This window comes from Schistocerca americana, chromosome 6, assembly GCF_021461395.2.
Source record: "Schistocerca americana isolate TAMUIC-IGC-003095 chromosome 6, iqSchAmer2.1, whole genome shotgun sequence".
Taxonomy (NCBI): Eukaryota; Metazoa; Arthropoda; class Insecta; order Orthoptera; family Acrididae; genus Schistocerca; species Schistocerca americana.
In genome coordinates this window covers 355,167,970-355,192,649 of record NC_060124.1, presented here as the reverse complement: position 1 = coordinate 355,192,649, position 24,680 = coordinate 355,167,970, and the positions used below count along the sequence as shown (strand labels likewise).

The window sequence follows — 24,680 nt, the reverse complement described above, 5'->3', positions numbered from 1 at the left end:
GATTTGGAAAAACCTTTTCAAATAATAGGAATCGACGTGTTAGGACCATTTAATAGGAGTTTATTGGCTACTAAGAATGTACTGACAATGATTAACCATTTTTCAAGATACCTTGTAATGACAGCAAAACCAGATCAGAAAGTGAGCACTATATCTCAAACCATGGCTAACAACTGATTAGTTTGGTGTACCAGAAACTACAGTCACAGATCCACAAACTAATTTTAGGCCTGTTCTGATGAAACAACTACATCATCAATTGAGAGTCCAATAATTGCGGGCTAGTCTGTTCCAATCACAAGCTAATGGTTGTATAGAATGAGTCCAATGTACCACAGTGAAGATGTTAAGTCACTATGTGAATAGTCAACTTTTAGACTGGAATGCCTATTTAGGCTAAGCAGTGAGTATGTACAACTCAAAAATCTACATAGGGAAGGGCTTTCACCATACAAAGTGTAATGTATGTGTGACAGATGTAAACATCTGTTGATTAACTGCATCCAAAGATAGGAATACAGAGCGAACATATGAAGCAATTTGCCAAAACACGCATACTACAGTAGTACAAGTTTATATGCCAACTAGCTCTGCAGATGATGAAGAAATTGATGAAATGTATGACAAGATAAAAGAAATTATTCAGGTAGTGAAGGGAGACGAAAATTTAATAGTCAGGGGTGACTGGAATTCGAGAGTAGGAAAAGGGAGAGAAGGAAACATAGTAGGTGAATATGGGTTGGGGGTAAGAAATGAAACAGGAAGCCATCTAGTAGAATTTTGCACAGAGCATAAATTAATCATAGCTAACACTTGGTTCAAGAATCATGAAAGAAGGTTGTATACATGGAAGAACCCTGGATATACTAGAAGGTTTCAGATAGATTATATAATGGTAAGATAGAGATTTAGGAACCAGGTTTTAAATTGTAAGACATTTCCAGGGGCAGATGTGGACTCTGACCACAATCTATTGGTTATGAACTGTAGATCAAAACTGAAGAAACTGCAAAAAGGTGGGAATTTAAGAAGATGGGACCTTGATAAACTGAAAGAACCAGAGGTTGTACAGAGTTTAAGGGAGAGCATAAGAGAACAATTGACAGGAATGGAGGAAAGAAATACAGTAGAAGAAGAATGGGTAGCTTTGAGGGATGAAGTAGTGAAGGCAGCAGACGATCAAGTAAGTAAAAAGACGAGGGCTGGTAGAAATCCTTGGGTAACAGAAGAAGTATTGAATTTAATTGATGAAAGGAGAAAATACAAAAATGCAGTAAATCAAGCGGGCAAAAAGGAATAGAAACGCCTAAAAAATGAGATTGACAGGAAGTGCAAAACTGCTAAGCAGGGATGGCTAGAGGACAAATGTAAGGATGTAGAGGCTTATCTCACTAGGGGTAAGATAGATACTGCCTACAGGAAAATTAAAGAGACCTTTGGAGAAAAGAGAACCACTTGTATGAATATCAAGAGCTCAGATGGAAACCCAGTCATAAGCAAAGAAGGGAAAGCAGAAAGGTGGAAGGAGTATATAGAGGGTCTATACAAGGGTGGTGTACTTGAGGACAATATTATGGAAATGGAAGAGGATGTAGATGAAGATGAAATGGGAAATACAATACTGCGTGAAGAGTTGGACAGAGCACTGAAAGACCTGAGTCGAAACAAGGCCCCGGGAGTAGACAACATTCCATTAGAACTACTGACGGCCTTGGGAGAGCCAGTCATGACAAAACTACCATCTGGTGAGCAAGATGTATGAGACAGGCGAAATACCCTCAGACTTCAAAAAGAATATAATAATTCCAATCCCAAAGAAAGCAGGTATTGGCAGATGTGAAAATTACCAAACTATCAGTCTAATAAGTCACAGCTGGAAAATACTAACACGAATTCTTTACAGACGAATGGAAAACTGGTAGAAGATCAGTTTGGATTCCGTAGAAATGTTGGAACATGTGAGGCAATACTGACCTTACGCCTTATCTTAGAAGAAAGATTAAGGAAAGGCAAACTTACGTTTCTAGCATTTGTAGACTTAGAGAAAGCTTTTGACAATGTTGACTGGAATACTCTCTTTCAAATTCTAAAGGTGGCAGGGGTAAAATACAGGGAGCGAAAGGCTATTTACAATTTGTACAGAAACCAGATGGCAGTTATAAAAGTCGAGGGGCATGAGAGGGAAGCAGCGGTTGGGAAGGGAGTGAGACAGGGTTGTAGCCTTTCCCCGATGTTATTCAATCTGTATATTGAGGAAGCAGTAAAGGAAACAAAGGAGAAATTCGGAGTAGGTATTAAAATCCATGGAGAGGAAATAAAAACTTTGAGGTTCGCCGATGACATTGTAATTCTGTCAGAGACAGCAAAGGACTTGGAAGAGCAGTTGAACGGAGTGGACAGTGTCTTGAAAGGAGGATGTAAGATGAACATCAACAAAAGCAAAATGAGGATCTTGGAATGTAGTCAAATTAAGTCGGGTGATGCTGAGGGAATTAGATTAGGAAATGAGACACTTAAAGTAGTAAAGGAGTTTTGCTATTTGGTGAGCAAAATAACTGATGATGGTCAAAGTAGAGAGGATATAAAATGTAGACTGGCAATGGCAAGGAAAGCGTTTCTGAAGAAGAGGAATTAGTTAACATCAGGTATAGATTTAAGTGTCAGGAAGTCGTTTCTGAAAGTATTTGTATGGATTGTAGCCATGTATGGAAGTGAAACATGGACGATAAATAGTTTGGACAAGAAGAAAATAGAAGCTTTCGAAATGTGGTGCTACAGAAGAACGCTGAAGATTAGATGGGTTGATCACATAACTAATGAGGAAGTATTGAATAGGATTGTGGAGAAGAGAAGTTTGTGGCACAACTTGACTAGAAGAAGGGCTCAGTTGGTAGGACATGTTCTGAGGCATCAAGGGATCAGCAATTTGGTACTGGAGGGCAGTGTGGAGGGTAAAAATCGTAGAGGGAGACCAAGAGATGAATACACCAAGCAGATTCAGAAGGATGTAGGTTGCAGTAGGTACTGGGAGATGAAGAAGCTTGCACAGGATAGAGTAGCATGGAGAGCTGCATCAAACCAGTCTCAGGACTGAAGACCATAACAACAACAACAACAACAACAACAACATTAAAAAGGAGTTTGTCAATGAGTGAAATGTGCAAACACAAAGGCATTGGAGTGTCAAGAGTGGATTGGGCAGGGTACAAATAGATTACCTCAGTAGAGAGTAGAACAATGAGTTCCACTAGCAAATCCATACATCCCAAAGGGTAAAACCAAGAAATTCTTGACAAAGTTTCAAGGACCATACCAGGTAGTGGAGATGACTTCACTGGCAAATGTCATGCAATAACCAATGAAAACTTCAGTTGTAAATGTTAGTCCAGCTAAACCTTCTAAGAGTACAGTTAACGTGTTACTGCAAATACCTGCACCATTACCACAGAAAAAGAAATTACCACTTGGAATGAGAGTACCACAGAGCTTGTATGTTGTCTTTAATTTTGTGTTGGGTTACCTACATTAATATTATTGGAACAAAAGAGTAACACAGATTATACCTTAAGAGCTTAGGTCTAGGTATACTTGACAGAACAATTGTGTATTGTGTTGCGTTACCTAGATCAATATGTTTTTAGTTTGCTATACTAATTTTTTGTAGATATGCTTTTTTCCTGAGGAGGGGGAGGATTCAAGGTAATTCCTTTCCGCTAGGTGGTGTCGGAGAGGTAATTAAAATCCAGCTGTTGGAAAATGGGATCTTGTTCTGATGACAACCAGATGTACTTCTCATGAACCACAAATGGTTCATTAAAATTCACTCTGAAAGGTAAGAAATAAATTCATCATTTACAGAATATGTTCATAAATATATCTACGGAAGTGGAAAGAGGGGAAATGCTAATATATCTACAGAAACTTCGGGCTCAGTTACAGCAGATGACAGAGATAATCCCAGATATGCTAGAATGAAAGAAAAGAGGTTGGGTAGATGCTGGTGGGAAATTTTTAAAACTGATATTCGAGACAGCAGATAATGATGACATCACAGATTTAAGTAGTACAATAGGGATAGTATAAGAAATAGCAAGAAACACAGAAACAACAGTTAGCTGGCATATGACACAAAATACAAATATAGAACTGGGGGTGTTAAACATAATGAGAACAATATGGCTACGAAGTCTTTCGCGACGTATTTCCTGAGTAAAAATTTCTCGGTGTACATGCCGCGTCAAATCAGGATAAATCTCCGAGCTTTCGACCACTACCTCCATGGTCGTCGTCAGGGCTAAAACTGACTGTCGTGAACTAGCGAGGTTCCCACTTTTATATGCAAAGGACGGCTTCTTATTGGCTGGAATACGTCAGCGATATGGCGCGTAGCGAAGTGGTGCCCTCTACTTCCATAGATGTAGTTGCTATCCCGCGTTGCTTGCAGCGCCATCACTTAAATCAGGAGGTAAAGTGCGAGAAGTTTTTCTCAGCGATTTTTCTTTATCCAGTGCACTCTTCCAAGTGTTGCTAAGTGCATAGCCGTTGTCTCTATTAAAGTTATTATCGCTAAGCCTAATTTCGACTGCTTTCCGGATCACAGAGCCAAAGTCATATCCACCCATTCCCAGTCCAATGGTGAGAGGACTTCGGCCAGAAATAAATGGCAACTAAATAACAGGCGAGCGTTCATGTCTAGTTCATACCTGGTATGACGTATCCTCTCCTTCACAATAGCATGGCTGGTCTTTCGTAAAATTCTGTTTACTGCAGCGCTTCTGATGTGGTGTTTGACGACTGCAAACTTCGGTACTACCTCCTTGTCACGACAGCGTTGTAAAAAAGCCAGATTGCTCAGCAACTGAGACTGTTTCAGGCGCAGCTTCTCCAGGTGACGAACGCTGCGCGCTATGTCCTCCCCGTAGAGGAAACTAATATGGCTACGAAGTCTTTCGCGACGTATTTCCTGAGTAAAAATTTCTCGGTGTACATGCCGCGTCAAATCAGGATAAATCTCCGAGCTTTCGACCACTACCTCCATGGTCGTCGTCAGGGCTAAAACTGACTGTCGTGAACTAGCGAGGTTCCCACTTTTATATGCAAAGGACGGCTTCTTATTGGCTGGAATACGTCAGCGATATGGCGCGTAGCGAAGTGGTGCCCTCTACTTCCATAGATGTAGTTGCTATCCCGCGTTGCTTGCAGCGCCATCCCTTAAATCAGGAGGTAAAGTGCGAGAAGTTTTTCTCAGCGATTTTTCTTTATCCAGTGCACTCTTCCAAGTGTTGCTAAGTGCATAGCCGTTGTCTCTATTAAAGTTATTATCGCTAAGCCTAATTTCGACTGCTTCCCGGATCACAGAGTCCCAGTAATTCGATGTGTGGGCTACTACTCTGGTTTCTTCAAATAAAATCTTATGCTTGTTAAGCAGGCTATGTTCAGCCACCGCTGATTTTTCCAAATACCTGTATTTCAGGTGACGTTGGTGCTCGATGCAGCGAACGGCAACGGTTCTTACAGACTGGCCCACGTAATTCTTGACACATTCGCAAGGAATAGTATAAATTCCCGGCACTCTTAAGCCGAGACTATCTTTGACTGGTCTCAAAATTTCCTTAATTTTCCTAGGTGGTCGGAAAACTGGTTTTATTCCTTGCCTCTTCAGGACTCTGGCTATCTTGCTCGTTGTAGCACCGCAAAAAGGAAGCCGCGCTAAGTGTTGGTCCTCTTCTTGTATGTGGCCGGCATCGTGTCTTACTTTCTTGGACAATACTGATTTAATTTCACCGGCAGAATAACCATTCCTCTTGAAAACAGTCGTCAAATGGTTGATCTCGGGACCGAGGTGGTCCTTGTCGGAAATAGTGCTGGCTCTGTGTACTAAAGTATTCAGCATAGCTCTCTTCTGAGACGGATGATGGAAGCTATGGCTATGCAGATATAAGTCTGTATGGGTTGGCTTCCTGTACACAGAATGGCCCAGTCGTCCATCCGGCTTTCGCTCTACCAACACATCTAAAAAAGGTAACTTCCCTTCCTTCTCTACCTCCAATGTAAATTTTATGTTTGGATGTACACCATTCAGGTGTTCGACAAACTGCTGCAGCGTGTCGCTGCCGTGTGGCCAGATTAAAAAAGTATCGTCGACGTATCTGTAGAAGCATGATGGGCGGAGGTGTGCACTGCTCAGGGCTCGTTCTTCAAAGTCCTCCATGAAAAAATTCGCTATTGCTGGTGACAGTGGCGAACCCATGGCTGTTCCATCCGTCATTTCATAATAATTTCCACTGTATAAAAAATAAGTGGTCGTCAAGGTATGCCGGAACAACTTCAAAATTTCTGAGGAGAAATGAGCAGACAACAATTGTAATGTGTCATCCACAGGTACTTTGGTGAACAGAGAAACCACGTCGAGGCTGACCATGATATCACTTGGGCCTATCTTCATCTGTTTTATGATATCAACAAACATTTTTGAATTTTTAATATGATGTGGGCAGTGACCAACTATAGGCACCAACAGTTTAGTTAAGTGCTTTGCAAGCTTGTACGTAGGAGAGCCAATAGCGCTAACAATCGGTCTCAACGGGACGTTCTCCTTATGAACCTTTGGCAAACCGTACAGTCTTGGTGGCCTAGGTGCTCTCGGCCGTAAGTTCTTCACCAGTTCGTCGGAGAGGCCAGAGTTTTTTAGTAGCTCCCTTGTCTTCCTGCTGAGCGTCGATGTGGGATCCCGTCTGAGAACCCGGTATGTGCTGTCCTCCAGTAATAATCCAACTTTCTTATGGTAATCTGTAGCATTGAGGATTACCGTGGCGTTCCCCTTGTCCGCAGGTAAAACAACTAGATCTTCATCCTTCTGCAACAATTTCACTCCTTGTCTCTCCTCTCTGCTGATGTTTGACTTAGGCGGCTTGGATGTCGCTAAAATCCGGCTAGTAGCAAGCCTTACGTCATCCGCTGCTTCTTGAGGAAGATGACGAACTGCTTGTTCCACTCCACTAATGATCTCAACCACCGGTAACTTACGTGGAGCTGGGGCAAAGTTCAATCCTTTACTGAGAGCCGAGATGGTAGCTTCATCAAGTTCCTTGTCAGAGAAGTTGATAACAGTGCGGTGAATGCCGTTGGACCCAGTAGTTCCTTGATCACGGTTAAGCCGCTCAAATTTATCGGCCTGTTTCGCCGAAGTCCTGCTTAAATTGGCTCGTTGGTGTGCCGCCAAAGTCATATCCACCCATTCCCAGTCCAATGGTGAGAGGACTTCGGCCAGAAATAAATGGCAACTAAATAACAGGCGAGCGTTCATGTCTAGTTCATACCTGGTATGACGTATCCTCTCCTTCACAATAGCATGGCTGGTCTTTCGTAAAATTCTGTTTACTGCAGCGCTTCTGATGTGGTGTTTGACGACTGCAAACTTCAATACTACCTCCTTGTCACGACAGCGTTGTAAAAAAGCCAGATTGCTCAGCAACTGAGACTGTTTCAGGCGCAGCTTCTCCAGGTGACGAACGCTGCGCGCTATGTCCTCCCCGTAGAGGAAACTAATATGGCTACGAAGTCTTTCGCGACATATTTCCTGAGTAAAAATTTCTCGGTGTACATGCCGAGTCAAATCAGGATAAATCTCCGAGCTTTCGACCACTACCTCCATGGTCGTCGTCAGGGCTAAAACTGACTGTCGTGAACTAGCGAGGTTCCCACTTTTATATGCAAAGGACGGCTTCTTATTGGCTGGAATACGTCAGCGATATGGCGCGTAGCGAAGTGGTGCCCTCTACTTCCATAGATGTAGTTGCTATCCCGCGTTGCTTGCAGCGCCATCCCTTAAATCAGGAGGTAAAGTGCGAGAAGTTTTTCTCAGCGATTTTTCTTTATCCAGTGCACTCTTCCAAGTGTTGCTAAGTGCATAGCCATTGTCTCTATTAAAGTTATTATCGCTAAGCCTAATTTCGACTGCTTCCCGGATCACAGAGTCCCAGTAATTCGATGTGTGGGCTACTACTCTGGTTTCTTCAAATAAAATCTTATGCTTGTTAAGCAGGCTATGTTCAGCCACTGCTGATTTTTCCAAATACCTGTATTTCAGGTGACGTTGGTGCTCGATGCAGCGAACGGCAACGATTCTTACAGACTGGCCCACGTAATTCTTGCCACATTCGCAAGGAATAGTATAAATTCCCGGCACTCTTAAGCTGAGACTATCTTTGACTGGTCTCAACATTTCCTTAATTTTCCTAGGTGGTCGGAAAACTGGTTTTATTCCTTGCCTCTTCAGGACCCTGGCTATCTTGCTCGTTGTAGCACCGCAAAAAGGAAGCCGCGCTAAGTGTTGGTCCTCTTCTTGTATGTGGCCGGCATCGTGTCTTACTTTCTTGGACAATACTGATCACAGATTTTTTATACAGTGGAAATTATTATGAAATGACGGATGGAACAGCCATGGGTTCGCCACTGTCACCAGCAATAGCGAATTTTTTCATGGAGGACTTTGAAGAACGAGCCCTGAGCAGTGCACACCTCCGCCCATCATGCTTCTACAGATACGTCGACGATACTTTTTTAATCTGGCCACACGGCAGCGACACGCTGCAGCAGTTTGTCGAACACCTCAATGGTGTACATCCAAACATAAAATTTACATTGGAGGTAGAGAAGGAAGGGAAGTTACCTTTTTTAGATGTGTTGGTAGAGCGAAAGCCGGATGGACGACTGGGCCATTCTGTGTACAGGAAGCCAACCCATACAGACTTATATCTGCATAGCCATAGCTTCCATCATCCGTCTCAGAAGAGAGCTATGCTGAATACTTTAGTACACAGAGCCAGGACTATTTCCGACAAGGACCACCTCGGTCCCGAGATCAACCATTTGACGACTGTTTTCAAGAGGAATGGTTATTCTGCCGGTGAAATTAAATCAGTATTGTCCAAGAAAGTAAGACACGATGCCGGCCACATACAAGAAGAGGACCAACACTTAGCGCGGCTTCCTTTTTGCGGTGCTACAACGAGCAAGATAGCCAGAGTCCTGAAGAGGCAAGGAATAAAACCAGTTTTCCGACCACCTAGGAAAATTAAGGAAATGTTGAGACCAGTCAAAGATAGTCTCGGCTTAAGAGTGCCGTGAATTTATACTATTCCTTGCGAATGTGGCAAGAATTACGTGGGCCAGTCTGTAAGAACTGTTGCCGTTCGTTGCATCGAGCACCAACGTCACCTGAAATACAGGTATTTGGAAAAATCAGCGGTGGCTGAACATAGCCTGCTTAACAAGCATAAGATTTTATTTGAAGAAACCAGAGTAGTAGCCCACACATCGAATTACTGGGACTCTGTGATCCGGGAAGCAGTCGAAATTAGGCTTAGCGATAATAACTTTAATAGAGACAACGGCTATGCACTTAGCAACACTTGGAAGAGTGCACTGGATAAAGAAAAATCGCTGAGAAAAACTTCTCGCGCTTTACCTCCTGATTTAAGGGATGGCGCTGCAAGCAACGCAGGATAGCAACTACATCTATGGAAGTAGAGGGCACCACTTCGCTACGCGCCATATCGCTGACGTATTCCAGCCAATAACAAGCCGTCCTTTGCATATAAAAGTGGGAACCTCGCTAGTTCACGACAGTCAGTTTTAGCCCTGACGACGACCATGGAGGTAGTGGTCGAAAGCTCGGAGATTTATCCTGATTTGACGCGGCATGTACACCGAGAAATTTTTACTCATAATGAGAACAATGCACAAAATAACAAGAGATTAACAACAGTAAACAAAAATAACAATGGGAACATTGAGTAAAGACTTAAGTGCGATACAGAATCAGCTAAGGACAGTAGGTGAAAAGCCAATAACAGCCAGAGTGCAGCGTGAACTAGTGAACAGCTTGGGAGATGCGAGAATAGAAACTGAAAGGGCACAAGAAGTGATACATCATTCCACACATGGACGGTGAAGTACAAATTGTTGACACCACAGCAGTTTCTAGTATGATTGCAGCAAGCAAAAACAGAATTTCCAACAGGGATACGGCACATTGTACCATAATGAAAAGTGATATAGCACTTTTCTTTCAAATTTCTACAATAAGTTTATTCAGATCAAGCTAGGGCATATATTAATGTACAGTTTCTAGTTGCAAGTTTAAATTCTCTTACCAGTGTTTCACATTTCATCCAGATTCTGTCAAATGGAAAATTATTGGTAAGTCGGTACAAGTGCAAACTAATCAAGAGTTACTTGGGGGAGGGCAAAGAGATACACATGCTGTTATGTCAAAAGGAGATCTTAGCAATTGTGTCACAGAATTAGTCACCATTTGTCTAGCACAGGTAGTTCAAACAGACAAATGATTCAGTTGTTCCTAAGGAACATGGAAGCACAAGACTAAAAAGTAGTATCAATGCTGCAGCCACATTTTCAGAGGACTGGCAATCACTTGTTATATTCTATGATTTCACCAGACACAGTAACATTAAATTGCTACAATAACATTCACGGGGAATACAAAATTAGAGTTAAAACAAAGTACATTATTAGGAAATGGAACCAAGTGTGAAACAGTCAGAACAAAGTTTCACCTTCCTGCTTCAATTATAGGTACCATGATAAGTACAGGAACTCAACCAGTGTTGTATTGGCCAGAGAAACCTTTTAGCATGTTACACATGCAAAACCTAACCTTCCTCAATGCTACTTTAGAACGCCTTTTAATACGGACAATAGTGAATTAGTCATTGCATAAAAAGGATAAATTTCACTAGATCTAACGTCACAGCATGTTTGAAGATATCAAGGAAAGCATAGAAAAAATATCTTGACAATCAGTGTATCAACCACCAGTTTTATGGTGATACTAGCTTTTATTTGAGCAGTCTACTTTTGCCTCACGAAGAGAGTAAATCGTGCAAGGGAACAATCATTATTGAAATTTCTTTGGTATTGATTCATACTAATATGTAAGAGATTTTAGAGTAAAGGGTAAAAAGAAGCAAGCCTTAAAAATAATGCTGAGGCAGGATTAGATTTTTTGTGATCAATTGAACAAAAGGTTCAAAGTGAATGTAAATATGTAAGATAGTTAACAAGACAGACAGAAAAAGTGGAAGGGAATGTTATGGGACACAATTAGTAAGAAATTCGAACAATCATTGTTAATCACGTGGAAGTGTTGCCAGCTGTCAGCCAGGAAGTGTAAACATTTCAAGACTGTTTCCGGGTCAGGAAGACAGTCACCTCGACACTCTTAAAAGAAACTGAGGAGAAATTCAGCAGAAAATAGTTAGAACAGTGCAGACTGAACTGCCTTCACTACTCCTGTAACATTACTTTAGACAAACTATAGTCTGTCCAAAATTAGTTTAGCGAGGATGGAAGCGGTAAGCGGAGAGAACCATGTGGCAGACACAGGCCACTTTCTACCAACAGCATGCACCTGTAGCTGCAGCAAATCCCCGAAGTTGCCAAATCTTTATCCCAAACAACACTTCCTGCTTGCAGTGGGCTTCATTTGCAGCCACCCTGCTGTCCTGTGTGATTGTTGCACCCTGTAGCTTTCTGCGTATTCGTTTTTATGGTTGTAGGAATTGTTACTGTTATTCGTTGTTACTGTTGTCCATTGTGTGGTACTCAACGATGTCAGTGGGAAGTTCATTGAAAGTTGTAAGTGTAAAAGTTTGACGTTGTTCTCTTGGCCAGAGGATTGCCATAAGAGGACAGTCAAGAGTAATGATCTGTCCATTACGTGTCTACTTTGAGAATGAAAAACTTAATGGTGGCTCTTCATTACCAAAGTGATAAAGTGAACTGCTGCAGCTTTCAATATACACAAAAACACTGTTGTGAAGATTGGGAAGGAATTGTTCTACAAAGAAAAGGAAGCTGAAGAACCATCAAAACTTAACACCCCTGGGAAAAAACATCATATGGATAAGCAGATTACCAATATTGATTTGTTTGCTGGGGATATGATTCATTGTCATGTTTATGATTACTATCACAGGAAGGAACATCCAATGCTCAGGAAGTTACTGGTCACACTTTAAAAAAATCAGGACTTTTTCAAGGCAGTGGCACATCCTCATCCACACTTTCACATAACCTTAGCCTTCAATATGGACATTTCTGTGGCCATAAACTATAGTCTCTCCAAAATTAGTTTAGCGAGGATGGAAGCGGTAAGCGGAGAGAACCATGTGGCAGACACAGGCCACTTTCTACCAACAGCATGCTACCTGTAGCTGCAGCAAATCCCCGAAGTTGCCAAATCTTTATCCCAAACAACACTTCCTGCTTGCAGTGGGCTTCATTTGCAGCCACCCTGCTGTCCTGTGTGATTGTTGCACCCTGTAGCTTTCTGTGTATTCGTTTTTATGGTTGTAGGAATTGTTACTGTTATTCGTTGTTACTGTTGTCCATTGTGTGGTACTCAATGATGTCAGTGGGAAGTTCATTGAAAGTTGTAAGTGTAAAAGTTTGACGTTGTTCTCTTGGCCAGAGGATTGCCATAAGAGGACAGTCAAGAGTAATGATCTGTCCATTACGTGTCTACTTTGAGAATGAAAAACTTAATGGTGGCTCTTCATTACCAAAGTGATAAAGTGAACTGCTGCAGCTTTCAATATACACAAAAACACTGTTGTGAAGATTGGGAAGGAATTGTTCTACAAAGAAAAGGAAGCTGAAGAACCATCAAAACTTAACACCCCTGGGAAAAAACATCATATGGATAAGCAGATTACCAATATTGATTTGTTTGCTGGGGATATGATTCATTGTCATGTTTATGATTACTATCACAGGAAGGAACATCCAATGCTCAGGAAGTTACTGGTCACACTTTAAAAAAATCAGGACTTTTTCAAGGCAGTGGCACATCCTCATCCACACTTTCACATAACCTTAGCCTTCAATATGGACATTTCTGTGGCCATAAACTGTCGATGGAGAGGGAATATATAGCTGAATGGCGATGCCAACTTTTAAGGGGTATTCGTTGTATAAATATCGACGAAGTGATGTGGCTTGACAAAACGTGGGTCAGTTCTGGTCACGTTGTCAAGCAGGGTTGGACAGATGACACAGTTAGAGGAACAATGGCAATACCTTCTGGCAAGGATGGCAAACTACATGCAGGCACTTTCCAGGGTTTTCTCCCAAACAGTCCCCCACATTTAAAAAAAACACACACACACCAGGAAATTATCACAAAAAATGAACCATATTACAGTTACACAGTGGTTTGAAGATTCACTAATACCAACTCTTAGAAACCAGTCAACAATTGTACCAGATAATGCACCTTATCATTTATCATTTAATTGTTGTTGTCTGATGGTCAAATGATGGTATGTTCGTACAGTTCTCCCGTGTGAATGATTTATTGAATGTGAAATTTAAAACTTCAGCTTTTGTTTTGCTATCTTCAACTGCCACACCAGACTGGTCAACAACAGACTGAATAGAAGCCTTTGACCCACTTAGCGATTTTACACACAACCACAATTTTCTCAGGTTCTCTGCCAGATCTTTTGCTAAGGTGTGATGGTGGTAGTTGTTGTATGCTTCACCCATAGACCTTCTCACAGACGCATGAATGTCTTCTAACCACTGCTTGTCATCATTTATGCATTCCCTTTTGAACCGTGAGTGCAACAGTCTCTGTTCCCTCAGCAACTGCCTAATTTTGTTATTAAACCATGATGGATCTTTTCCATCCTTTATCCACTTACTAGGCATATAACTCTCCAGACCACTATTTACAATCTGCTTAAACTTTGGCCATAATTCCTCTACATCCATCTTATTGGAATTAAGTGATAGCAATTTACTGTCTAAGGGTAATGTTAATAACTGCTTATCTACTCTATCTAGCAGAAAAACACTCCTAGACTACTTGACTGATATGTTAACTTTTGTAATCATAATTGCTATTATGACATCATGATCGCCCCAACATGTTTCTATACTGATATTGTAAATAAGGTCTAGCCTATTGGTAGCTACAAGGTCTAAGATATTTCCAGTGTGTGTGGACTGCCCAGCTAGTTCCTCAACAAAATTTTCAGAAAACGTGTTCAAAAGTATTTCATATGATCATCTGTCTGAACCCCATGCAATGAATCTATAGACATCCCAGTTCACACTTGGCAAGTTAAAGTCGCCTCCAAACAGTATTGCATGATCTGGGTGTTTATGCGCTATTGACCGTAGGCCCCACAATTAACTTGGTTTCACTTACACCTGTTATACGCGACCAGATGACTTCACAGTCACACTCAACTTTGACCTTAATACAGACAATATCTTTGTGAACTGCAACGAACACTCCCACCTATGGCATGTAATCTGTCTTTCCTATATATGTTTCATGACTCGCTAAGTATCTCAGAGCTTTCCACTTTGAGTTCCAGCCAGCTCTCGGTCCCAAGAATAATTTGAGATCAAGAACTTACCTGGAGGGCAGTAAATTCGGGAACTTTATTACAAATACTTCAACAGTTTACTGATAAATTGTGAAAGTCAAAGTGTGTCTTTATTCTGAGTGCTGTTTTACTTCCCTTGCTGCATACCAACTGGCGAGTGTTCATCAGCGCAACTTAATACGACTGCCTAGCCTAAAAACCCCTCATGTCACCCCACAAGTACTCTTCTACCTGAGTACCCGCTTCCTTTGTGCACTGTAGTGCACACCTGACTTGGCCAGGGGAGCCCTACAAATCCCCACACGATAATGCAGATCTAGAAATCTGCAGCCAACACCGTCACAGAGTTGATGAAGCCTTTGGTTACGACCCTCTACTCGGCTCCAAACCAAAGGACCCCGATCAACTCTGGGAACAACGCTGTAAACTGCGATCTCTGCTTGCACCCCATGCACAAGGCCAGCAGTCTTCACTACCTCCATCAGCCACCTGTGCGAACTGAGGATCACCTCATAATCCATGCGACAAGCGTCACTGGTGCTGACATGAGCCACAACATGCAGATGACTCCACCCTGCACGCTTGATAGCCACAGGCAAGGCTGCCTTCACATCTCAGATGATGCTCCATAGCAGACATACCAAGCACACATAGGGTTTCTTTCCAGCCCTGATTGCTATCTGTCTAAGAGGTTCCATAACACATCCTATCTGCCTAAGAGGCTCCATAACACATCTAACATTGGAGCTCCCAATAACTAGTAAATCCCCCCTCCCTTGTGTGCTCACTTGGACCTTAGTGAAGGAGTGCACACCTGCCCACTCACAGGGTGAATGGGCGAGGCCAGGTGGCCAGTCTACACATTGGCCCTACGCAGTGAGCAACCATCTGCCACTCACCCTGCTGTGAGGGCGGATCCACTGTGTCTTGTGCACTAGGAAGTGCCTCGGAAGCACAGCCTGTGGGCAAAAGAAGTGACACCTCAGGTGCCTCATGTAATGCGCCAAATTCTCCACTACTGCTACACCATGAGGCAGCAGCCTGATGGTGACTGACCGTAGCCAAAAGTGCATTCAGCTGTTCGTGGACCACAGCCAGCTCCTCCTGCATTTGCACACAGCATGCACACATACTAGCCATCCTAGCAAGACTAACTGAAGAAGTGAAGTACAAAAGCAGACAATCCTAGATATGCAACTTGCTACCTTCCTGATTTGTCACCAATGGAAGCTGATGTGTTAATGAGTTACGTACTATGCTGTTCAGTGAGCAACTACAGCGCTACACACTGAATGAATTTACACCTATAAAAACATGAGATTAAACCTCTCAAATAGAGAAACATGCATGAAATGCACTACATGGAAAACACAGGAAAAGATAAACACTTTACTTGCTGCTCAGTAGATGTGTATCAGCTGAGACCCGGAGCCTTATTTAACTCAAATTATCTCACATTTGGGATCTCCAACAGGGTTCCGCTTTTGAACATATGAAAATATGATGCATTCTTAAGATTTCACTCGCATAATGCATTCTCCTTACTTCAACAACAAAAAAGTTTCCCCAAACATCGAAAATTCGGTAACATCGAGATAAAATGTACTTCCCTAAATTGTCCGAATATCACCTCAGTAATGTGTTGCTGCAGATGAAACTAAAATCAAAACATAGTGCAATTTTTTCAGAACACACTGATGCAAGTTCCATATTCATGAAGTGAATAGTTTTCCTGTTGGAGTGAGTTGAATGAAATGTAAGATTGCATGTGTATTTCATGTGTGATGTGGCAAGTCTGTTCCATGGCTCCACACGTTCCTGCCGAAGTGTCAATCCAGCAGTAATTTTGGTCAGACTAGAAGTAGGCTGCAACAACTTCTAGCAAACAGTAAAGATCCTGTAACAAATTGTGTGTAGTATATGTAGCAGAAATGAAGACTGATGATTTGGGAAGAGCAGAATTGATTCGGTCATTACAGATGATGTCATAGAGCAGAACCTTTCCTCAATGACACAAATACCCCACCCCCACTACCTTTGGCACACAATCAGTGAAGTTCAAATCATTCACACTCAATTCTCTGGTTATGGTATGGTAACATATCGTTTGTGAGAATGTTCTAGTGCTGGCCTTCCAGTGGTGCCCTATGAGGCAAACAGTGATATGAAGTCACAGCTGATAAGAGTCCAGCATCTAGTACTGATGACAACACAAGTCTGGGGTCTACGAACATTACTCTGGTCTAGGGCAGAAGATGGCCTTAACTACAGCGGCCGCATAGGTATAAAGGCCTACAGTACAAGTGGGCCAGGTTCAGCATGCAGCATAACTACACAGCATCTGGCATCGTCATCCACCTGTGAGGACAATGCAGGCAGTGATCTGGGAGGAATTGAGTATCCTCAGGGCGTTACCAATTTCCACTCTGAGCTGCTGCAGTGTCCTCAGCTACCATGAGTCCGCCATTGGATTCTTCTCTGGATTGCATAGCTGCCAGTTGACACAGCAGAAGCAACAACTTGTATTTTCAGTAATAAATGGAATAATTCCGACTGTCCTCAGTCTGCATCCTGATGGTTTCCAGCCCCAGAGGATGGCCCTTACAATAAACAGGTCACATGACATTTGCAGAACCAGGTTTTGTAGGTATGTGTGGGGGTTCCTGGACTTTGTTTGAAGTACATAGATCAAGTAAAATTTCCGATACAAGTTGTTGTTGTTTTTTCTTTCTTCTTTTTCTTTTTTTGCTGAGGATTTTATTTGCCTTATTTTTGCAATAGTATTTGTATTGGTATGGCTTCATTTTTAGGAGGTTTGTATTATTAGTTTCTTCTACACCCCAAACCATCTAATCCCTGCAGTTGTCTCTTTAGTTTTCATGTATTTCTGCAATTATTTGTTTCTTGGACTGAAACTTTGCAGGAGATTAGAACTATATGCCGGGCTGGGACTCAAAACAGGGACCTTTGCCTTTCATGGGCAAATGCTCTAGCAACTGTACTACCTGAGCACAATTCACAACACAACCCATCCTCATAGCTTTACTTCCACTAGTATATTGTCTCCTGCCTTCCAAACTTCACAGGAGGTCTCCTGTGTAACTTGCAGGAAAGGCACTCACTGAAGAAAGGATACTGTGGAGACATGGCCTAGGCTCAGCTTGGGGGTTGAATGAATTTTCACTCTGCAGAGGAGTGTGTGCTGACATGAAACTTGTTGATAGATTAAAACTGGGCAAGGCCTGGAACCTGGGACTTTTGCCTTTTGTGGGCAATTGTGATACCCGGGTATGACTCAAGGCACAGTTTTCCCACCAGGAAGTTTCACACCAGTGTACATTCTACTGCAGAGTGAAAATTCTGGAATCAATCCCCCAGGCTGTGCCTATGCCATGTCCCTACAATACCTTTTCTTTCAGGAGCACTAGTCCCGCAAGCTATGCAGGAAAATTTCTGAGAAGTTTGGAAGGTAGGAGATCAGATATTGATGGTGGGTAGCTCAGTTGGTAAAGCACTAGCCCACAATAGGCAAAGGTCCCTGGTTTGAGTCCCGTCCAGCACACAGTTTAAACCTGCCACTAAGATTCATATAATTGCACATTCTGCTGCAGAGTGAAAATTCATTCCAAAATGGCTTGCATCTGTTTGCATGTGCTTTAAAAAGGGGTGTCCACTATCTTGATGATGTCATGGGTCAAAGCTGACAGATGGCACTGCAATCTTTGGTTTAGCTGTTCTGTCCTGCTTTGATAAAGAGTAATGGATTACTTCTGGAGTCTCTAATACTGACCGCTGTGTTTGCCTGGTTCTGTAATGATAATGGTGGAGGGCATTTGGAAGGAAAATTAGGCAAAAGACTAATCTGCTATGCAGCTCTAGGTCTTGGGTAGACTTTAAGGTGATACTTCTCTGATTATGAATTTGTGAAGAAATTAACATGCAACAGGAAGTTGCTAGGAATATGACAGTTTGGTCGATTGTTTTTGAAACGAACGGAAGTGGTATTACATGAAGCCTGACTGAAGTATCTAAACAGCTTCAAAACTGATCAAAAGGCAGTCACTGGTGAAAGAATACTTAAGCCTCGTGGATAATTGCTACGTTCTTGGGATCACTATTCAAGGAAAATAACCTGCACTTGTAACATTTATTTATTGGCCTATGTTACAATTCCTACATTATTTTCCTATTTGTGATAACGTGGCAGCAAGACTCGTGTAACAATACTCTACTCATTATGTAAACTCAAATGCAGTAATCAGATCAGATCTCATGCGTGTTCTTTTCCACTAAGGATTATCAAGCATGACATTCGTGCTTTCCTGGAAGATGGCTATTTGAACTCATCCAGTCTTGAACTAAAACAGAGTAGGTCTACCACTGAAATCAGGCTTGTTCTATGTGGTATGCAACACTTGCCCACAAAATTTAATTACTGAATTAAATCAAGGTTCAGTAGAAGAATATGCGTAAGAGAGATTTACCTGTGCAAGTTTCACTGACAACATACTGATCAATCCATGTATTCTTGTGTAAAATGGTAACATATAAAAGTGTGGCGTCGGAGATCGTGGTCCATGTGCAACACCACCGCCTTTCCATATGGGCGATCGTATACTACCATGTCGAGCTCTTCCCAGTCCTTTCTGAGGCCACGGTTTCCGACCGCCTCCACGAACTTCTGCCCTAGTCTTCGTGTGTGCGTAGCTCTGCCAAGCAAAGACAGAAATTTGTACAAAATTTCGAACTATGCGAATATTTGGGGCGTCTGTCACATTCTACGGTAAACTTACAACAAATCTGTACATTCGCTGCCACCTTGCATTTTCATGTATGATATCTATCCTCGGAGGTGCACCAAAAACTTCTGGATGAAGGTTTATAATTCCCAATTTTCGTTCCTCAGCAGTGTCCATATTTTCCACCCATGCTTCTCTTGGCTTCTCAAAACGCGGTGGAAAATTCAGAGTTCTTGGTGTTACAATGGGAACTGTTTCGACAGTCTCGCTGCTCCGAACTACAACACACAAATAACTAACTTATTATAGAAGAATAAATCGGCCCGCAAGTTTCATTTTCAGCTACAAATAAACAGACCATTATCTAATATACTACTAGCGTCTGAAGACAATGCACGGATGCCATTTATGCCTTTAAACAGCAAAAACTGTGGCGTTGTAACCCTCAAATACATTATATGAACATAGAGTGCGTACAAGCTCAAATAATATAAACAAGGATGTAAATAAAAAATAAGCACTCTGGCGTTCTCCAAAGTTATTCTATAGTTCTGCGATATGAAGATAAACCGAAAAGTTACTCAGATACTTCATGCCATTAAAGTGACGCCACAGCAGTGGCGGGACGAGGTTCTGTTTCCACACGCTGCAGCAAGACCGACCTTAATATCTAGAAATATTTGAATGAAGCGATAACTTTTTTAAAATACGTTCTATTTTATAGGGTAATCGCACCGCGCAAATATTTCTAGACATCAAAGTAGGCTTCGTGTTACCGAAATCTTTAGTGGAATGAATTTTATTGTCAAGTAGTTATAGTTTTGAAGGAAGATCTTTGTGCGGACCGCCGTACCTGACAGAAGCGAAACATAATGTTGTGAACTTGTGACACTGTGACAGTCGGGTCGGGTTAATGCGTTGAGGGTTGAAAGATAGTTCGGCAGAATGGCGAACAAAAGTATTGTCTTTCACCCTATAATTAGTCCCATACAGAAAATAGCACTGTATGAAACCAAGTCTGTGAGTTGCACTTTTTCAGATTGGTGTACGACACATAATAAAGCTCCTTATATTTTATAGACAGTATTGTATTTTGGCATTGTTATTCCTCAGTCATATGAAGTTGCACACATAGAACACAATATTACGGTAACGAATTGGTTCATGATACTTGTCTGTTCTATCATCGACTTGCACTGCGGGACAAAGACCTATTCTAGGTGTATCCATACGTTATATTATACATCTTTGCGCATCCATCTAGTGTCATCTCGCATTAGGCCGTCGTCTCGATCATTTCTTACCTTTTGTAATTCAGCAAAAAAATTCAATGAGCTGTCTGTCACCAGGTCGCCTGGTCACATTTTCACTCATTTCTATTTCATTTTCATTACGGTAAAAATTTCGTCGTTTACTCGGTTCGTTTATTGCCTACCTGCCCTGACGATGTACCTTTCCAATCCTTGCCGAGGAACCCTCAGGTTTTGAATGTTTTTCGCCAGAAAAACTCATGTTTAACTTAAGGACTAATAAATTATTAACTTTAAACAATCAAAAATTCAGGATGAAATAGTGAAAATTTTTCTTGTGGTCTTCAGTCCTGAGACTGGTTTGATGCAGCTCTCCATGCTACTCTATCCTGTGCAAGCTGCTTCATCTCCCAGTACCTACTGCAACCTACATCCTTCTGAATCTGCTTGGTGTATTCATCTCTTGGTCTCCCTCTACGATTTTTACCCTCCACACTGCTCTCTGGTACCAAATTGCTGATCCCTTGATGCCTCAGAACATGTCCTACCAACCGAGCCCTTCTTCTAGTCAAGTTGTGCCACAAACTTCTCTTCTCCACAATCCTATTCAGTACTTCCTCAATAGTTATGTGATCTACCCATCTAATCTTCAGCATTCTTCTGTAGCACCACATTCCGAAAGCTTCTAATTCTCTTCTTGTCCAAACTATTTATCGTCCATGTTTCACTTCCATACATGGCTACACCTCATACAAAGACTTTCAGAAACGACTTCCTGACACTTAAATCTATACTCGATGTTAACAAATTTCTTTTCTTCGGAAATGCTTTCCTTGCCATTGCCAGTCTACATTTTATATCCTCTCTACTTTGACCATCATCAGTTATTCTTCTCCCCAAATAGCGAAACTCCTTTACTACTTTAAGTGTCATCATGAAAATATTGTCATTAAATTATAAACTTTGAATTTAAACACAATGGAAAGCTATCAGAAGCAGGGCCATGTATGCAAGCATTAATCATATACCAGCCTGAAATAAACAAATTCATCCAACTTATGTTTGTCAATGATGTCTCGCCCATGCTGGTGGTAGGACTCTACTATTTATCATTGTTATGATGGAAAGTGTGAACACAGTGATCAGTCACAATTTTGTCAAGTCAACAGTTCATTTTGGTGTTTCTAATCCTGAACTTGAGCTGGTCATAAGATACAGACATAAATTTGTTATGCAAATGCCATTCCTGTGAAGAAAGCTCTTGTACAATATGTTCAAAAAGAAATTAAAGTTATGGAAAGATTACATTGGAGATATTCTATCTGCTGTAGGCCTATTTGTCACCGATTGTTGTTGTGAATGAAAGTGATTAACAGAATGCTGCCTGTGTTTCATATCATTTCAAAGAAAGCCTACTTTCTTTAGTTTTAAGTGCCCCAAATTTCAGTTACATTTAATTTATTTTTATGTATATTGTGAAGAACCTTTAAATTTTTGTGAAGCAGAAAAAATATGCAATATGTTATTTACACAACTAAAGTGTGTTTGCTTATAACTTTCATGTGAGTGCTTAACCTGTCACCCAACCATCGGTTTGCAAATTTGTTTGGACCCCAGTATCCAGCTGTTGTATAGTGCTAAGCTAAAAGGTACTGCATACATGCCTTTCTAATGGAATTGGTATAGATGATCACCGATGTAGTAGGTACTGAGTATCACTTAGGCACACAAACGAGAATTAGAATATGGTAGCTCAACTTATGAATCTCTGCTTTTCATAATCACCTCCAGCCCCTCCCCCTCCCAGAGAGAGTGAGTGGGAGTAAGAGTGAGACTGTCAAAAAAGGTTCATTAGCTGGACTACCATGACTGAGTGCCTATCTGACTCTTAAGTCTCCAATATGTGATGATGGGCTAATTTTACTGATCCATTGTTTGTATTCCATCCTGAATTTTGCGCATGATATTAATTGTTCTTTCTATTATTTGTACTCAGGATGTGTTTCTGGTATTCTGATTTTTTAAATCTGTTTTCAGAGATTCTATTTAATGGGGACAAATAATACACAAACACGATTCAGGGTGTTAAAGATTGATCGTATGGAGCCCAGAGAACTGATTGTTGTAGATGACAAAGTTGAATATTCTCAAGAAGAAATAAGAGATTTAGTAACAAGAATTGATGTTGGCAACAGAACACGTGTTGGACAGAGGCTGAGCAGTAATGGGGTAGCTCGTATAGTTTCAGCATTTGGGATTGTTGGTGAGTGAGATCTTAATTAATAGTATTTTCATTTAAAAAGGAGCAGTTACTTTTCTATTAACTACACAGATGTCATTTAGCTAGTGCTACATTTTGCATTAGCAACTAACTGAACTGTTTAGTAAACCCTTAGAGAGATGAATGAGTAAGGCCCTGGAATCTAAAGGTCTGCATTGAAAATTCTGTGTCATGTACAAGTTCAAAAGTTTCATAGTTGTGAATATGTGTGAAAGGAAGTAGCTGGATGAAATACAGCTAGTCACCTCATTATTTGCAAGTTTAGAGCATTTGGTTGATTCACTTTGAGCATTACTAAGGTTTCCATTGGACATTACAGCTTGTTCAAAAAATAATATTGCTGTGAAAAAAGTGTAAATAAATATGAGTAAATCTCAGTTTGTATTAGGGCCTACAACAAATTGATTAAGACTCAAAATACTTCAATGAATCTCATTACTTTGTTGGTGAGGCCACCCTTCAGCATATAAACTCACTGGACTGAAACACAGAAATAATAGTAGCTTCATTCCTCAGCAGATGGAATTGAACTGGATGGAATGAGATGCAACTGCATAAGAGGAGTAGAATAGGGTCCACGATGTTACACTTTTTCCTTTTTTGGTATTGGGTGTGTTGAAATTTGACAGTGTAGACTTTTTGTAGATCTGATCATCTGCAGCTAAGATGAAATTATCGTTGGTCTGTGCTGGTACAGTTACGAAGGATTTTGTCACCAATGCAATCTTGCTTACAATGGAATTGAAATGCTTCAACAAATAGTGAATTTCTATAAATGAATTCAAAGTGTTTTTCCTGTAATAAACTTTGCATGTACAATAACTCAATTTAAAACATTACAGTATAGAGAACTTCACTTCTCCAGTCATAGCAAGTTCATTTGAAAGAATGAAGTTAGTTAATGTTTCAGTCGATTTCCTCTGCTTTGCCCTGACATCAAAAAGTATTGTCACTCTGCCTGCTTTTACTTAGTGGCACACCATGATACTCCAACCTGGGATGACAACTAAACGAGAATACACGAAGCCCACACTAGTACAGCAACTTGTGGTAAAACTGCAATCAACACCCAACCTTGAAGCCACATGGTGGCCCTCTCTGCATTTGTCACAAGCAAAACAGATAACAAAAACCCTCAAGAAGCTTTATAGTCTTAACCACTAAACTGTTATATGGTTTAAAAACATCATCGTGTTGGCTAGGTAGACACAGGGCTACACATCTCACTACCTAAGTTGTGTGTAACACCACACCATTCACGAAGAGGGTACAATGGATTGCCTGTCTCATTTGCCATTTGGGATATTGGGTGCAAGTTCTGTGTGATGTAAGAGTGTAAATACGGAAGCGTCCGATCCCACCCGTCTGCTTTGACCCATGACGTCACAAATATGGCGGAAACAAAAACACACACACACTTTCCACAAGAAGCCTAATGACACTAACGGGACAAGCCTGGGAAATGGGGTGTTTTGGGTGGGGGGCAAACTAAATATAAACAAATTTAGACGCCTTGCGTAGCTACAACGTGTAAGTGAAGACAGCCATGCATGAATACCCACCCACCTCCCCAGGGGTCGTAACCCCTGCAACCCATAGAAGATAAAGATGCTTCAGTAGCTGATTAGTGTTTTTTGCGTTTTAAAAAAAAATCTCACGGGATAGAACGAACAGATCAGAAAGATTAATATAATAAACTAAAACAGAAATTCGAGAAAACAAATAATTAAAATAAGTAATAAGTGTTTTTAAATTTAAAAAAAAATCTCACGAGATAGAACGAACAGACCAGAAAAGTAAATAAAATAAGATAAAACAGAACTGGAGACAGCCACACTCAAACCAAACTCCGCGCCATCTTGACATCACACACAACACCCTTACGTCACGGGTCAAAGCCGACGCGTGGGATCGGACGCTTCTGTCGACCCGTAAGAGTTAAGCAGAATGATTGTCTTGTGCCGACCACACTTCATTTTGTGAAAAA

At 41.3% G+C, this 24,680-nt stretch overlaps 2 protein-coding genes across 4 annotated transcripts in view; one reads left to right on the top strand and one right to left on the bottom strand.

Annotated features, from left to right (window-relative positions):
* The window catches only part of LOC124619559 (39S ribosomal protein L4, mitochondrial), a 53,371-nt gene extending 33,686 nt beyond the window's left edge, over positions 1-19,685 (bottom strand). Inside the window, exons 1-3 of the mRNA XM_047146042.1 lie at positions 19,521-19,685; positions 19,217-19,440; positions 18,908-19,132 (exon numbers count right to left, since the gene is read on the bottom strand). Coding sequence (XP_047001998.1) covers positions 18,908-19,132; positions 19,217-19,440; positions 19,521-19,617 — 546 coding nt within the window. The 5' untranslated portion in view covers positions 19,618-19,685. The remainder of the gene's footprint in view (positions 1-18,907; positions 19,133-19,216; positions 19,441-19,520) is intronic.
* Positions 19,686-20,045: 360 nt separating this feature from the next.
* Positions 20,046-24,680, top strand: part of LOC124619699 (polyphosphoinositide phosphatase) — a 183,931-nt gene continuing 179,296 nt past the window's right edge. For 2 of the 3 annotated variants that reach the window (XM_047146256.1, XM_047146255.1), the window contains exons 1-2: positions 20,093-20,182; positions 22,450-22,675. In XM_047146256.1, coding sequence (XP_047002212.1) covers positions 20,108-20,182; positions 22,450-22,675 — 301 coding nt within the window. In that variant the 5' untranslated portion in view covers positions 20,093-20,107. Of the gene's footprint in view, positions 20,183-22,449; positions 22,676-24,680 lie in introns of all 3 variants that reach the window. The other variant, XM_047146254.1, reaches the window with a different exon arrangement.